This window comes from Corapipo altera, unplaced genomic scaffold, assembly GCF_003945725.1.
Source record: "Corapipo altera isolate COAL_440 unplaced genomic scaffold, ASM394572v1 1, whole genome shotgun sequence".
Classification (NCBI taxonomy): Eukaryota; Metazoa; Chordata; class Aves; order Passeriformes; family Pipridae; genus Corapipo; species Corapipo altera.
Window position 1 is genome coordinate 38,278,761 of NW_020884873.1, and position 15,326 is coordinate 38,294,086.

Below are 15,326 nucleotides of genomic sequence, written 5' to 3' on the forward strand. Positions count from 1 at the left end.
CTCCTGTGGATGTGGATTTTATTATTATTGTTCCCCCTCCTTTCCCAAAAATAATTTCTGAGGTTCACCTACATAAAGGAAGAGAGATACTGGGTGGTTAGAGAAGGCAAGCTGGCAAAAACTATAACCTTGTAGGTAATCTCAAAAGTTCCCTTCAACTGAGATGTGGAACAGGAGCTGCTTTAAGTTATAATAAACTTCTTCCACTGTTTTAAATAAAGGGCAGAAATTTGTTAACAGTGACATTCACTAATTAAGATAGTAAATGCTAAAGCCATTGGCTTTCTGACCACCTGAAGAAAGGAAATGAATGAAATAGTAGATGTTCTTACCAGGAAAAACCTGTCAAATCAAACTAAGCTTGCCTTTCTTGAGGATATAGAAGTTGTAAATAAAAGCAGCTAAATAAGGAATGGATACATGGGCACTGGCTTACACCAAAGAAAATGAAGCTATTGTGAAGGATAAATCAGACTAGCAGTTACTTGCTTGTATTTTTCAGGGTAAAATGAGTAACAGATCCTTTACTCCCAGAAGTGGTTACTTGCCGTGTAAGTCACTTTTCTAGTACAAACAAGTCTTGTGTATGTGAAAGCTGATCAAAGCAATACGCTGTTACGTCGCATGGGCCGATGGGCACCGTGTGGGATGGTTCCAGCTGGCAGGCTCTGCCCTGGCTCAGGCACCACATGCTTTACAGCCACCAGACTGCCAGGAGTTATAGGGCATGAGGAGAGATGTTGACTTCTTAATACCTTCCCCAAGATGCTCCAACAATGATTAGGACCTTCCCTTCTTGCCTGCATTTCCAAAAATGGGAAACCAGGGTCCTCAAAACCAAAATGCTGTACCACTACTGCTGTGTCCTTTGTTGGACCAAGTAACTGTCTCATGGAGAACTGTCTCCACCGGTATTTCTTCTGATCTTACATCATCTCCTGAGATGCAGCATATATACTCTCCCAAATGGCAATGTCTTATGGAATATTAGATGATAAAAGTTTTCCATAGATTGCTAGTTGCTTCTTAATAGTTTCTTCAAGAAAAAAATTTAAGATGATTATACAACTTTAGTTTTCTCAGCTTGACATAAAGAATTTCTTCTTTATTATTTTTGACCACTTCCTATGAGAAATATTTCTATAATTGATTCTTCCACCTTAAATAGAATGGTATGGGATGTAGTGTCTGCAACCAGCACAAGACTCAGATACAGTCACCAAAGCTCTAAAATGTGGGTTGTGTTATTAGACCTGTATTCCAAGTGCCTCAAAGACATCCATGTCACACAGCTGCTCAGTCACTATCCCCAGTGGGATGGGGGAGAGAAGAATAAAAGAAAACCCATGGATTGAATTAAAGACAGTTTAATAGGCAAAAAACAAACACAAAAAAACCAACCAACACCCCGAAGTGATACCAAAAAAACCCTAGTAGCTCACCACTAGCCACATAATACCCAGTCTGTCCCTGAACAGCAGCAGCTCTGGCAAACTCTTCACCCTCACCCCCAGCTTCATACGTTGAGCATGATGCCATATGGTCTGGAATATCCTTGTGGTCACTTGAGGTCAGCTGTGTTCATTCCCACTTCTTGTGCACCCCCAGCCTCCTCACCGGTGGGGTGGGGTGAGAGCCAGAAAGGGCCTTAACTCTGTGTAAGCTCTGCGCAGCAGTAGCTAAAACATCCCTTTGTTATCAACAGCTTCTGTCAGAAACCCAAAGCATGGCACCACTACACCAGCTAATACTTTCATATCCATAGTGGTTGTGTTGCTGATTTTCACCCTTACTGCTTACATTGTCATTCAAAGCTGCCAACTCACTCAAGTGAGGTTACAGAACCATTTAGAACCATTCCAGCCTCGGCAGATAGCACTGAATTTCCATACTCCTTTCCTTCAATTTCCACCTCCTTTTTTACTCCTTTCTGAGATCTGCACATTATCAAGTGCAAGGAGTAACTTCCATTTTCAGTAGCTCTTACAGCAACAAAGAAATCAAATTCCTCCATCACAGCATGTTTCCTTTCACCAGTGCTCTTCCTACCACTTTCCAGGAGCCCCACTGTGGCTGTTCTCTAGACCAGAGACAATTTTTTTTTATATTGATCTGAAATAAATCTGAACTACACGCTTGTTCTAAAGGAAGCAAGACTAAAAGCCATCTTTCTTCCTTAAGTTAAGGAACTGGCATAGTATATTTTACTTACATAAACAGGAAGCATACATCTCAAAAGGTTAAATGTGAACATTCAACACAATGTCAAGTATTAAATGGAAAATCAGTAACCTATCACCTATGAATGCAAATGAAACCTTTCACAGAAATAGCACTTAAAAAAAATTAAAGACTCCTTAGTTCAGGAGTAAAATTTAATCAATTTTTTCAAAATAGTCAGATTAAGCAAAGGACAATATAACAAACTTTTGAAAGATCTTACTGACCTGTTAGCTAATATAAAATACTCAAGAATACTGGCCGACAGGTCAGGCTCAAAGAATTATAGTAAAAGGGCCAGTGCTCTTTAATGTTTTTATAAATGGTAAAGAGAGGAGTCAAACGTACATTAAGTAAGTTTGCTAACAATACTAAATTGAGACGAGCTGTGGACTCCCTCAAGGGTAGAGAGGCCCTGCACAGAGATCTGGATAAACTAGCGAACTGGGCAATCAGCAGCTGCATGACGTTGAACAAGAGCAAGTGCCAGATTCTCCACCTGGGACAAGGGTAGTTCTGATTATACATACAAATTAGAGAATGAGAAGCTGGAGAGCAGCCCTGCAGAAAGGGCTGTGGAGGTCCTGGTCAAAGGCAAGTTGAATATGAGTCAGCAGTGCCCTGGCAGCCAGGAGGGCCAACCATGTCCTGGGGGCATCAGGCAAAGCATCACCACCCGGTTGAGGGAGGGGATTGTCCTGCTCTACTCTGCACTGGTGTGGCCTCACCTTGAATATTGTGTGCAGTTTTAGGCACCACAATATAGGAAAGAGATTAGGCTATTAGAGGAGGAGCCTGGAGAAGATTGAGGGGAGACCTCATTACAGTCTACAACTTCAAGATGGGTAGTGGAGGGGGAAGTGCTGATCTCTTCTCTCTGGTGACCAGTAACAGGACACAAGGAAATGGAATTAAGCTGCATCAGGGGAAGTTCAGGTTGTACGTGAGGAAAAGGTTCTTCACTGAGAGTGTGGTCAGTCACTGTCACAGACTCCCCAGGGAAGTGGTCGTGGCCTCAAGCTGCCAGAGCTTGGATGATGCCCCTAGTCTTGTGGTTCAGTTTTAGGTAGTTCTGCGAGTAGCAGAGAGTTGTACTCAATGATCTTTACTGTTCCTTTCCAACTTGAGATATTCTGTGACCGTAAGTTTAGGTCTTACATAATAGAAAAGCACTTGAAAATTCAGATACTTTTATCATGGTAAATTTAATAACTAGGAAACTAGTTATTAAATTCTAACAAAGGAAACTCCTAACAAACTGTACAGTAACAATGGAGATTTTTAATCAAAAATATATTACACACAATTTCAGTATTTTTCCATTAGCATTTCTAACCCAAAGCAGAAACTCTGATGTAACACCCCAAAGGTTCTCTGTCCTGTAGACAAGTAGTGAAGTGCTGTAGTTATGCTTCTGCATCAGAGAAAACTTTGCCTGTGGTTCACTGCCACAGCTCGTGGGTTGAAGGAGAGGGACAGGGCACTGCAAAAAAGGCTAGGACACAGCTGAGGGTCGGGAAGCAATGCCAATTTTATTATGAGGGACTCAGACTTATATAGAGGTGGACTAGGGGTTGGGCTCAAGTGAGGGGAGGAGAAAAAGATTGGCAGGTCAGGGAAGGCAGGGATTGGATATCAGGGTCAGGAGAGGTGGCAACTTCGGGTCGTACCAATCCCAGGGATAGGGAAGGATGCCCAGAAATTTTTCATGCGAGACCAGATGTGAATGCTGGAATCGCAATCAGCCGGGAAGGGAAGAGGAGGCGGTATGGTTACGATCCCAGCACCCCCAGGCGGAATCGCATTACGAATTTTGGGAGCGGTGGTCTGAGGTTTAATTGTCTGTGTTTTCGATCCTGGGGGGAATCTCCAATCCCGTTTTGCTCGATTGTTGGGTTTTGGAGATCCGGGTTCGTTATGTTTAAGTTTAGGAAGGGTTGGGGTTACCAATTCATCATTCTCCCGGAGGGACCTTTTGATTTTGAATCTGGGAAGGATGGCTTGCTCTGTCATTTGAAACTTCGCCGGATTGTAAAGGGCCAACTTTCCTACTGCGCAGGGACCCCCTTCCGGGTAAGCCTGAATTCCAGGCCATGCCCGATCCCCACACAGCAGGAAATAACCTTTCGGTAAGCGCATGTTCCGAGGAACATGCTCCGTGGGTATGGTGGTGACCATTGACCCATTACACCACGACGAAGTGGTCCCCCGGTACAGTGGTTTGTTAGGGGTAACATCATGAGGGGTAAACAAAACTGGTTGGGTGTACCTGTGAAACATAACACACGCAAGGGTAGGGAGAGAACCTAAAAGATCAATTTCTTGGAAAGGGATATCTATGAACGTAAGTGCCGCAATCGCCTGGGCGAGATTGGGAGAGTTAAGCGGCATCGCTCCTCGGAACCGCGTTTGGGACACAAACGCGTCCCATTCCCCTGGTGTTATGGGGATTCCCACCAAGCATGTTTTAAATGGGCTGGCTGCGCTGGTCAAGGACAGACACAGGGTATCTGTGTCCGTCACCTTGGCCAGTGTTACCCATAGGTTTTCTTTGGGTTGGTCCATCCACTGCCTTAGTGGGATTGCTGTGGTGAGAGGAGTCGTCCCGAAGAGGATGATGATGAGGAGGAGATCGTTTGTTGCTTTCATGTCGGTTGCGTCTTCTTTAGCTTTGAGTGATCTTCACGCGTCGAGCTGGGACCCACTTTGGTCCTTCCTGACCTGAAATACAGGCGTAGCCCTTCCCCCAGGTGATTAAGGGGAAAGGGCCCGTCCATTTCTCGGTCAGTGGGTCCCGGTACATAACTTTAGCTTTCTGAGATGTTACTGTGGTAGAACCAGACTCTGATGTAAAGTGCCGCTGTGCTGGACTTCTGTTTATGTGAGTTTCTGATTCCTCCAACATATTCAAAAAATTTAAAACATACATAACTTTGTCTAATCTTTCTTGGGGAGTCAGGCCCATACTCCCCCTTTTTTGTTTTTTGAGCAAATTTTTGATATTTTGGTGGGCACGTTCTACTATGCCTTGCCCTGTGGGATTGTGAGGGATCCCGGTGGTATGGTGCACCCCCCATTGTTCAAAAAACTTTTTCGTGTCTGCAGACACATAGGATGGCCCATTATCGGTCTTTATCTGCTTTGGTACACCCATCCTAGCGAATGCAGACAGGAAATGTTTCTTTACGTCTCGGCTCTTTTCACCGGAATGCGCGGTGGCTACAACCATTTTTGAAAATGTATCAATAGATACATGAACATATTTTAGTTTCCCAAATTCGGCCACATGCGTGACATCTGACTGCCAAATCTCTAGCGCCATCAAGCCCCTCGGGTTGGTTCCTTCTGGGGTGAGTGGCGTGAAATTTTGGCAATCAGGGCACGCTTTTAAAATCTCTTTGGCCTGTGAAATTTTGAGACCGAATTGTTTTTGTAACGATCGCGCATTCTGGTGAAAGAACTCGTGTGATAATTTTGCCTGTTGGTATAAGTTTGGGGTGACCACCATACCTGCCAGATGGTCGGCACGCTGGTTTCCCTCCGCCACAGGACCTGGCAAAGCAGTATGTGACCTGGTGTGGACAATGAAGAAGCCAAATTTTCGGACCTGAATTAAAAATGCCAATTTGGTCAACAATCTGAACAAATTTTCATTTGAGACTTCTTTTAGATATGAATTTTCAATTCTCTTGACCACACCAACAATGTAGGCCGAATCAGAAACAATATTGATGGGTTCACCACAGAAAATTTGAAAGGCACGCACAACTGCTGAAAGTTCCACTATCTGAGGGGAACCTTGTACTTTGTGAATATCTTGTTTCCAATTATTATCTTCTTGCCAAACGATCACAGCGTTGCCGGTTCTCCCTGAGCCATCGGTAAAAACTGTCTTCGCATTTTTAATTGGTAAATTTGACTGTATAATTTTTAACTTTAGTGGAATTTGAATTAATCTCTGAATAAATGGGCACGCCGGGAGATGTAGCCGAATTTCTCCCGGGTAACCCCCGATGGCTATCTGAAAATCTGTGGAAGTTTGCAGTAGTTGGTCTAGATGTTCAGAAGTCAGTGGAAGGTAGATGGAATCTGGTTCTCCTCCACTGAGTTCTAGACACCTAGTACGGCCTTTAAAAATGACTTTGCCAATCATTTCTGCCAGTGTGGTGATAGTTTTGCCGAATTGATGTGGGAGGAATATCCACTCCCATAAACAGAAGTCCTTACAGTCCGTAGTGAATTGGCCCAGTAAGGCCAAGGGTTGTTTTTCTTCCCTTATGATGACAAGGGAGGATGGCAGTCCCTCCATCCTCCTATATGATTGTCTCTGTGTAATTTTTGTTTCGACAATGGACAAGGATTTTTTCGCTTCTGATGTTAAAAAGCGGGGTGAAGATAAGTCAGTGTCTCCCTTCAGCAGCTCAAACAAGGGGTGCAGATCACCGGTTGTGATCCCCAGCACAGGTCTGATCCAATTGATGGCTCCTAGCAGCTTTTGGAGGTCGTTTAAGGTTTGGACTCGTTTATCAATTTCAATTGATTGTGGCTTGATAGTCTTTTCTGTAATTTTAAGTCCAAGGTACCTCCAGGGTGCTTCCTTTTGAATTTTCTCAGGGGAGATCTCTAATCCTTTGTTATTTAGAGCCAAAATTGTAGAATTTAGGGTCTTGTCTACCGCCAATTGTGTCCTCGCACAAATCAATACATCGTCCATATAATGGAAAATGATTGATTGTGGAAATTTTTGCCTAATTGGCCTCAACACTTCTGCCACGAACATTTGGCAGAGTGGTGGGGAGTTTTTCATCCCCTGCGGAAGCACTCGCCACTGATACCTGCGGTGGGGTTCGCAAGCGTTGATGGCAGGGACAGAAAAAGCAAATTTAGCCGAATCAGCCAGATCTAAAAATATATGAAAAAAGCAGTCCTTAATATCAATGACCACTAGGGGCCATTCAGCAGGGAGCATGGATGGAGATGGCATTCCCTGCTGGAGGGCTCCCATTGGTTCTAGGACTTCGTTTACTTTGCGCAGGTCCTGAAGAAATCTCCAGGAACCTGAGGATTTTTGTATGACGAACACTGGAGTGTTCCAGGGACTGGTGGAAGACTCCAGGTGTCCTTTTGCCAATTCCTGATCTACGAGATTGTTTAAAATTTGCAGCTTTTTGGTAGGTAGGGGCCACTGATCAACCCAGACTGGCGTCTCTGTTTTCCAGCTCAGTCTGGGGAGCTGCAGTACTTCAGTGACCCCACCTAAAAATTTTGCTCATGGGATAGGGAGCTCAAGGTGAGCTCCCACTGCTCCATGGCGTCCCATCCCCATAAAGTGATTGGTATGTTGAGGATGTACGGTTGGAGAGACGCTGGCCTACCTTCCGGCCCATAAACCGTAAGTGTCCCTTGGCTCCTGACTGGATGTTGGGTTCCCCCCACCCCACTGACTCGTACGTAGGCGGTCTGTGCAGGCCACCCGTGTGGCCAGTCTCTGGAGGCTATGATCGTCACGTCGGCTCCCATGTCCAAGAGGCCCTCCACTTTGACCTGCTGCGGCTGCCTAGGTTGGGAATAATACATGAGACAGGTTAGCAGAGGACGAGAGGATTTAACAGTTGTGGCCCAGAGGACTTCTCTCTGTTCCTCTCTCCGCTGCTCCTCGTCCGATGACAATGCGCACAGCAGGTCTTCCATAGAGACCATCTTGGCCACCGGGAAGCGGTCCTCCAGCTGCACGGGGGGAAGATAGACCGTTAAACAGATGGCAATATTGTTGTTGGTAAGTCCAGTCAGGAGTGTGGGCACTACAATGACTCCTTTGTCCACTGCCGAAAGGTGTGACACCATGAGATATGTCCTATCCGGATTTACAGGGGCTGATGGGGTTACTTTAACTAGCTGTTCATACGAACTAAGATGGGTGGTGGGATGAACAGCAAATAATATTATCCACGGAAGTGGAACACATTGATTTTTAGAAGGAACCTGTTCGGGAAGTGGCCATTTAACTACTGGGTAACTGGGTGAGAGGCCGTGCGCAGAGCAGAGCGCAAGTGGGGGGCCACTTTTGTCGTCGCGCTTCCCCAAGCGCTCTGCTCCCCATTTCCCGACGGTTCCTCGTCAAGGTGTCTTACATCTGGTAGTGAAGAGAAGGTGACCCTTTTTTGTAACCTTGGTGAATGACGAGGAGAGAGGGGCTCACCATTTATATTAGTGAGGGAACGGCAACTAGATGTCCAGTGCCGTCCCTTCCCACACCTCCGGCATAAAGTTTTTGGTAGATCAGGTGTGGACGCCGAAAGGCGGGGGCAGTGCTTTTTAAAGTGCCCCTTTTCCCCACACTCAAAACAGTGGTTCGGTCCGGTGAAGGCGGCAGCCAGTAGACGTGCTTTATGGGAGTTAGATCCTATATTTTTGCACGCCTCAATCATCTCAAGCAGAGTGGGATCTTTAAGAAGCTTAAGCGCTTTCTGGCAGTCCTCATTGGCCTTTTCGATTACCAATTTATTAAAAAGGATTTCCTGGCACTCTTTCTGAGGAACTTGCCTGGCAATTGCAGCTTTAAGCCTGGTTATGAAATCCGTGAATTGTTCTTTTGGGCCCTGATTAATCATGGTAAAGGAGGGGGTCGGCACATAAGCGTCGGCCACCTTCTTTAGGGCTTCTAATGCCAATTCTTTAGATGTCTCTAACAATTTGGGGTCTAATCTTGCTTGATCCCCTCTGCGGGCGTAATCTCCCTCACCATAAAGCATATCTACTGCCTGCCGTGGGGGAATTCCCCTTCTCTCCATTTTATCATTCACATAGGTCACTACTCTCTTTCTCCACTCCGCTTCAAACACCGAAGCCTGCACGGTGGTCAACAGGCCTCCCATCACTGCCCTAATATCGAACGGGATTAGAGTATACGCTAGGAAAAACGACTCTAATAACCCAAGGGTAAAGGGGGCGCCCAACCCGTATTCCACAATAGCTTTTTTGATGTCTTTAAGCATGGGATACGAGATTGGACGCCACTCTGGTGTTTTACCCTCTTCGTAATAAACTGGAAAGGCTTTTAGAAATTCCGTGTCTTGGGCACTTGCCACCTCATCCCGGAAAGCTCTCCAGATATCGGGAGCGGTGGACGGTTCTTCCGGGGAGTACGGCGCCCAATGGCAGTCACGGTGGGAGTACCGGCAGGCGGGGTAGGCCTCGGTGGCCTGGGCCTTATGGGCGCGGCCATCTTGCCGGATGTTACCTGGGGCCTTTGCCCTTGCCCCACCCACTGCACCCCGTGGCTTCCGGGAGGGAGATGGCTCTGGGGAGGAGTCGGGAGTGGCGGAAGCAGGCGTGGAAGAGGGCGTGTCTGAGGAGGGGCTCCGTGCGCGTGTGTATGGGGGCAGAGGCGGCGCTGTGGGTGGAACTGCAGGAGCCTGCCTCCGTTTTTCCCGCCTCGATCTTTCCCGCGCTACTCGGGGTCCCGCCTCCTCGCCGCCATTCCGAGATCGACGCGATTCTCTCCCCCGCGCCCTCCCGCCATCTTGGGACTCGCTGTCCGACTCCCACCTGCCATCTTGTGAGTCAGGGTCTTTTTTCTCCCTCCCTCCATTTTTACAAGATTTTACAATGTCTTTCTCTGGGGAGAAACTGTCCTTGCCGGTGTCCTTAGTGTCCTTTTCATCCTCTTCTAATAACTTGGAGGATTCAGCTTCTTTGTTGTTACTGCTGACATTCTTGTTCATCACTTGGTGCTGGAGCACCATCAGAACAAGCCTCCAGGCTATCTGCGCCTTCTTGGCGAGCCGGTCACCCCTATCTCCCTCTCGCCACAGTTGAAATCCAATGGCTTGCCATGTATCGAACGAGGTGTTATCGTTCATTTGGTAGTCATGGCGATCAAGCCATTTGGCGAGGGCTTTGGCTGATTTTTTGTCCAGTGGGTGACCGTGCTCGATTATAAAGTCTTTAAGGCGGCGATATACGAATTTCTGGGAGGTGGATAGTGTGAGTCCCATGATGGTAATCTGGTCTCTCAACACTTCCGGGTGTAATTCCTCCCTTCTTTGTTTTTTCGGTTACGGGGGTGTGGTGATGGGTGAGGGAATTTGGGTTGTCCCCTGCAGCTCACCTCTCTCGGTGCGTGACCCGTGCGACTTGTTGCAGTCCACAGTCGTCAGCTGTGCAGGGGAGAGCTGGCGGAGCGATCTTCCCTCGTGAAGGTCGCTTGAGCCCAAGTGCTGGCACAGGAGTTCTCTCAGTATGAGAGCCCTCACTGTGCCCCACGTTGGGCGCCACTTGCCACAGCTCGTGGGTTGAAGGAGAGGGACAGGGCACTGCAAAAAGGCTAGGACACAGCTGAGGGTCGGGAAGCAATGCCGATTTTATTATGAGGGACTCAGACTTATATAGAGGTGGACTAGGGGTTGGGCTCAAGCGAGGGGAGGAGAAAAAGATTGGCAGGTCAGGGAAGGCAGGGATTGGATATCAGGGTCAGGAGAGGTGGCAACTTCGGGTATCTGGGGGAATGGACCAATGGCAGCTACCTCTGCCCTGCAGCAAACAGCAGCCAATCAGGCAGAGGAGCGGGAAAACAGGGGAGAGCAACAGGCTCTGTGAGGGGAAACTGTGAGGGGAAGAAGGAGACAATATGGAGGGCATAATTTTTAAACAACAACCAGGGGTACAAACATGTGGATAACTTCATAACAATAAACTGGGGATAACTGGGAATAACAGGGGCAAAACTGTCAAGTCCGTGTATAGCCTTTACAGGCTAGCAAAGTCCGTATTGGCGGTGACAAGTCCTTTTAAGCCTCATATATTTTTCTCCAAGCTCGGTATCTCTCCCACTCCTCTCTGTTTCTTTCGTCTTCATCCCCAACAGTTCACAACTGATCTTGGTAAAACAGATTGCCAGAAGGGGTGCATCAGGTCTCACTACTGTGTCACAACAGGTTGCCTCTCTTCCCCTCTCTCCCTCACCAAATTAGCATCCTGTAAGGCCCATGAGCTGATTCCCACTACTGTGCGACTCACACAGGTGCCAACAGAGTACTTGCAGTCATCTCCTCTGAGCAATGTGAACTCTTAGAAACCAACAAAAGCCAACTGCAAAACTGCACCCTACTGACATGAGAACTAACCAGGCATCTCAGGAATCTGATGCAATGAATACTTAATACACCATAGGGAGATTTGCGTGTGCAAGATGCTGTGACACATTCAGTACCCTGTACGTGCAAAATCAATGCTATTTCATTTATGTTTCTGCACCCCATTCTGATGAAATCTGGAAATGGTGAGTTTGGTCATTAGTCCTTTTAGAGTTTCACATGTTCCTAAATGCAAATGTAGAGAAAACAATCATGCTTATACTTACCTCTTTGTGATTATGACTCAAATTATCCCTTTTCTAAAATGTTCATAAAAAACAGTATCTTAATGCATTCATTCAGTAGTCAGGATTCCACAAACGAGTCCTGAATATTTTTCACTGGCAGTCTCTTGACTTTCCTCAATCACTGTTCCCAAAATACAAGTTGCTCTATCACATAAAAAGTAGTCCCAGAATCACCTAGGTTTGAAATGATAGTCCATTTGGGGCCTGAGGGATCAACTTTGTTTTACACCTAATCCAAAGCTACCTGGGGTTACTAAAGAGATGGTACTGCTTACTTTCCTTTCCCATCTTTGCCACTCCAATTCCTGCTCCTTCTTGAAGTCGGAAATAAAGATTACACACAGCCTCGTTATTGTTAAAACTGATGGGTGAAAAGTGGTGAGAAGGTGTAAGGGGGGAGAGGAACGGAGTAGGAAAAGGGAACTTTCCCTGCTCAGTGGCTGCCTGCAGTTACATTCTGTATGGTGTAGTCAAAACCACAGCAAATACAAACAGTAAAAAAAATTAGAATCCATCCTACATAATACTGCTTACTAGTAATGAGTCCTGATAGGGAAAACACCAAAATTTAAAAGGCATTTGCAGAATGCACAATTATAAAAAAATACAGCACTTCTTATATCAAGCAGTTAGAGTTGCTCTAGCAGTCAGAGACTAGAGTTAACCCCTTGTGTAATTTTACAGAATTAATCTGAATTTTTAAATTAAACCAAAACAGATTATTTAAATCATAATTGTGACCAATTTTGCAAGTCTTCCTTTCCTATAGTATATATGAAAACCAGACATATTTCTGCATATGTTGATGAATGAGAGCTGTCTTATTATTTTAATAAAAAATACAATGTTTGAAGTTACACTTATAAGCATCAAAACATAAGAATGCATACATCAGACTGAACATTTTTTTACAAGCTGACAGTGTAAAGGTTTCAAAAATAGTTTATTGCTTTACAACATTTTTCAAAAGAACGTTCTTTAAAAGGAATATATGTCAACAAGTACAGGTAGGAACAATACAATTGTGGAGACCACAGTGAACAAGGGAACAGCCACCTGAGCTGCCTCGAAGGAGCACAGCCTTGGGTTCATATCTCCAAAAAGATCTCATCTTTCCCTGCAAAAAGCAGATTTATATACCATGGCATACACAATTAAGAGGATCTATAAGCATATTTCTGACCTTAGTATGAGCCCTCTTTGAAGGATTCTGATAGATCTTGATTGGCAGCATCGTACTGAGCAATGAAATGTTTGAGTTCTTCAATGCATCGCTCACCTATTTCATGCAAATTCTGCCTCAGAGCAAACTGAATGGACTTCTCTAATGATGGATCTTTATCAATTAGCATCTTCACTACCATGCCAAAGGTTTCACAGTCTTGTCTGTAGACCTAGAAACAACACATTTTACATTAAATGTAAGACTCTTCACCTTAGCATACCAACAGCCTTCATTGAATTAGATCCAAACCAAACAACGAATATTGGATTCAGAGTGAGTTTCAACTGCAAAGCTTATTGGCATTTACCTCTCTTCTGACCTGTACTAATACAAACGCAACTAGCTCATAACTATCTGGATAGCAGAAATAATTTTTATTGGATGAAATGCCTTCAAAGGAGAGATTAAATTCCTCTTACAGAAATATTTATTAAATAATGGTAGAGCAAAGTGCAAATGCTAAACCAGATTTTCATTTCAATATATTTAAAATTAAACTGTGGCATGTCTCTAGCAATCTAATCTTTATACGAAGCACCAATAACTTAGTTTGTAATATTTCTTAATACTTTAAATACAAGGTGTGTTTAAATAATTCCACCAAATTTTGTTTGTTTGTTGGATATCTGTTTATTGTAAAAGTCCTTGACAAATACAACTTTGGGTGCACTGGTGATTCAATGACTAGGGAACAGAGAAATCCCGACAGTGCTTTACCTGAACGCATCTGACCTCATCCTGCAGGGAATGAGGAGTTTTCAAGTCAGTTATGCACCACATTTGAGGTGAAAGAACTTCTCATTATCACTGCAACTGTTTTTCTAACAAGCATCTGGCTATGCTCTTAGGTGGTTTTCAAAGCAAGTCAGTGGCATTTCAAATTTGTTTTTTTCCAGATTCCAGCTAAGTTTATTAATCTAAACACCCAAAGAAAAAGGAATTTGTAGAAGTCTTCCAACTGCCAGGTGCAGTTCATTTTCACACCTCTTTGGTCAATTTCCATTTAGAAAATGCACTTTTTTTTTGAATGAAGATAGTAAGTTTTCTATCTCCATATATTTTTTTTGAGGAAAATAAGCTAAAATGTTGATATTCTTCAAAGTATGATTATCTCTTAGTATTCTAGACTTGTCTTAGAACTTGTTTTTCACAGAGATGTGCAACTCCTTCCTCCCACATTTACCTATATTGTGGATGCCAATGATACAACTGTATATAAGCAATTCCCCACTACTAAAAACAAAACTAAAAAACAAAGAAAACACCCACCTCCCCCCCAACGAAACCTCACCACACTACTGTATTCATAAGAACCAGTTTGAGGTCACCTCAAGCATATTCGTGTCAGAGGAGCAGTAAAAAAGCCCAACATTCTGCACACAAACTAAACTATTCTCAGAAAAACAATGATTAACGTGATACCTTTAATAAAGACAGTTCTCAAATGTTTGAAAACATATTCTATAAAAACAGTCTAAAACAAGACTCAAACACTGTTGACAAATGAAAGAAAACCTTTCAGAAGAAACTGATTTTCAATGGTGATAAAAAAAATTAAAAAGAAGAGTGCACCCCAAACCAAACTGGAGCTGAACATCTTCAGTGTGGAAATGTTGTGCACGTGGCATTTTTTTCAGAGAAGGCTTTGTGGTAACTTTTGGGAAACTTTTTTCTCTGACTCTTTCCAAAGAAAAAGCTCAGAAAGAATTGCTGTCTCTGATTAGTCATGTGACAGACAGATGGGATTTCGCTTTGGGTAACTCAGGCCTTTCAAGTACTTGCAGCATGCTTGCTAACACCTTCACAGGATGATTTCTGAAATGTTTTTTCTCCCCACAGACAATTATGCTTTGGGGGAAATAGGACAAATAGACGTGCAATAAGAAAAAAAAAAATCAAACTATTTTACCACCTTCAAAGTGGTCAGACCAAGGACGTGTGAATGATCTTCCACAAGTAAATAAACCTAGTAACTCTGAGTCTTCAGAGGACCCTGGCACTAATAGACAACACAGATGCATTGGCCCATCTTCTGCACAGGAAGGCACCCAAAGCTACAACCGAAGGAAATGCTCTACTTTTAACTGGTCTTCAAATGAATGGCAAATAGTACTATCTGCTATTTCTCTCACACACCACAAAAAACTAACCCAGATGAAATTCTATGACCTTTACCATATAAATATTAGCTCGATCTAAGCATATTTTTCTTTCAAATCTTCACAAAAGAAGATCTGGAGAAGAATCAAGAGAGCCATTGTCACTGCATCTGGAGTCAGAAGTCACTTTGCTGTCACAACAATCTGGAAACTAAACACCTTCATACAAGAGATGAACATTTTCAATACTTTATGACAAAAGACTTAAAAAAATTAGAATTGACCTAAATTAGGGGAAGAGGGCGAAGGTGGAGCCGGAAGGCAGTTCTAACAACAGAAAACAAAGGAAACAGCTCAGCTTCTCTAACAATAATTGAGCAATTTTCCCTCAAGAAGCTTT

At 44.2% G+C, this 15,326-nt stretch overlaps 1 protein-coding gene across 1 annotated transcript in view; it reads right to left on the bottom strand.

Moving 5' to 3' along the window:
- Positions 1-3,406: 3,406 nt before the first annotated feature.
- PPHLN1 (periphilin 1) overlaps positions 3,407-15,326 on the bottom strand; it is a 78,163-nt gene continuing 66,243 nt past the window's right edge. Inside the window, exons 11-13 of the mRNA XM_027657495.1 lie at positions 12,882-12,996; positions 11,085-12,719; positions 3,407-3,665 (exon numbers count right to left, since the gene is read on the bottom strand). Of these exons, the coding sequence (XP_027513296.1) occupies positions 12,691-12,719; positions 12,882-12,996 (144 nt within the window). The 3' untranslated portion in view covers positions 3,407-3,665; positions 11,085-12,690. The remainder of the gene's footprint in view (positions 3,666-11,084; positions 12,720-12,881; positions 12,997-15,326) is intronic.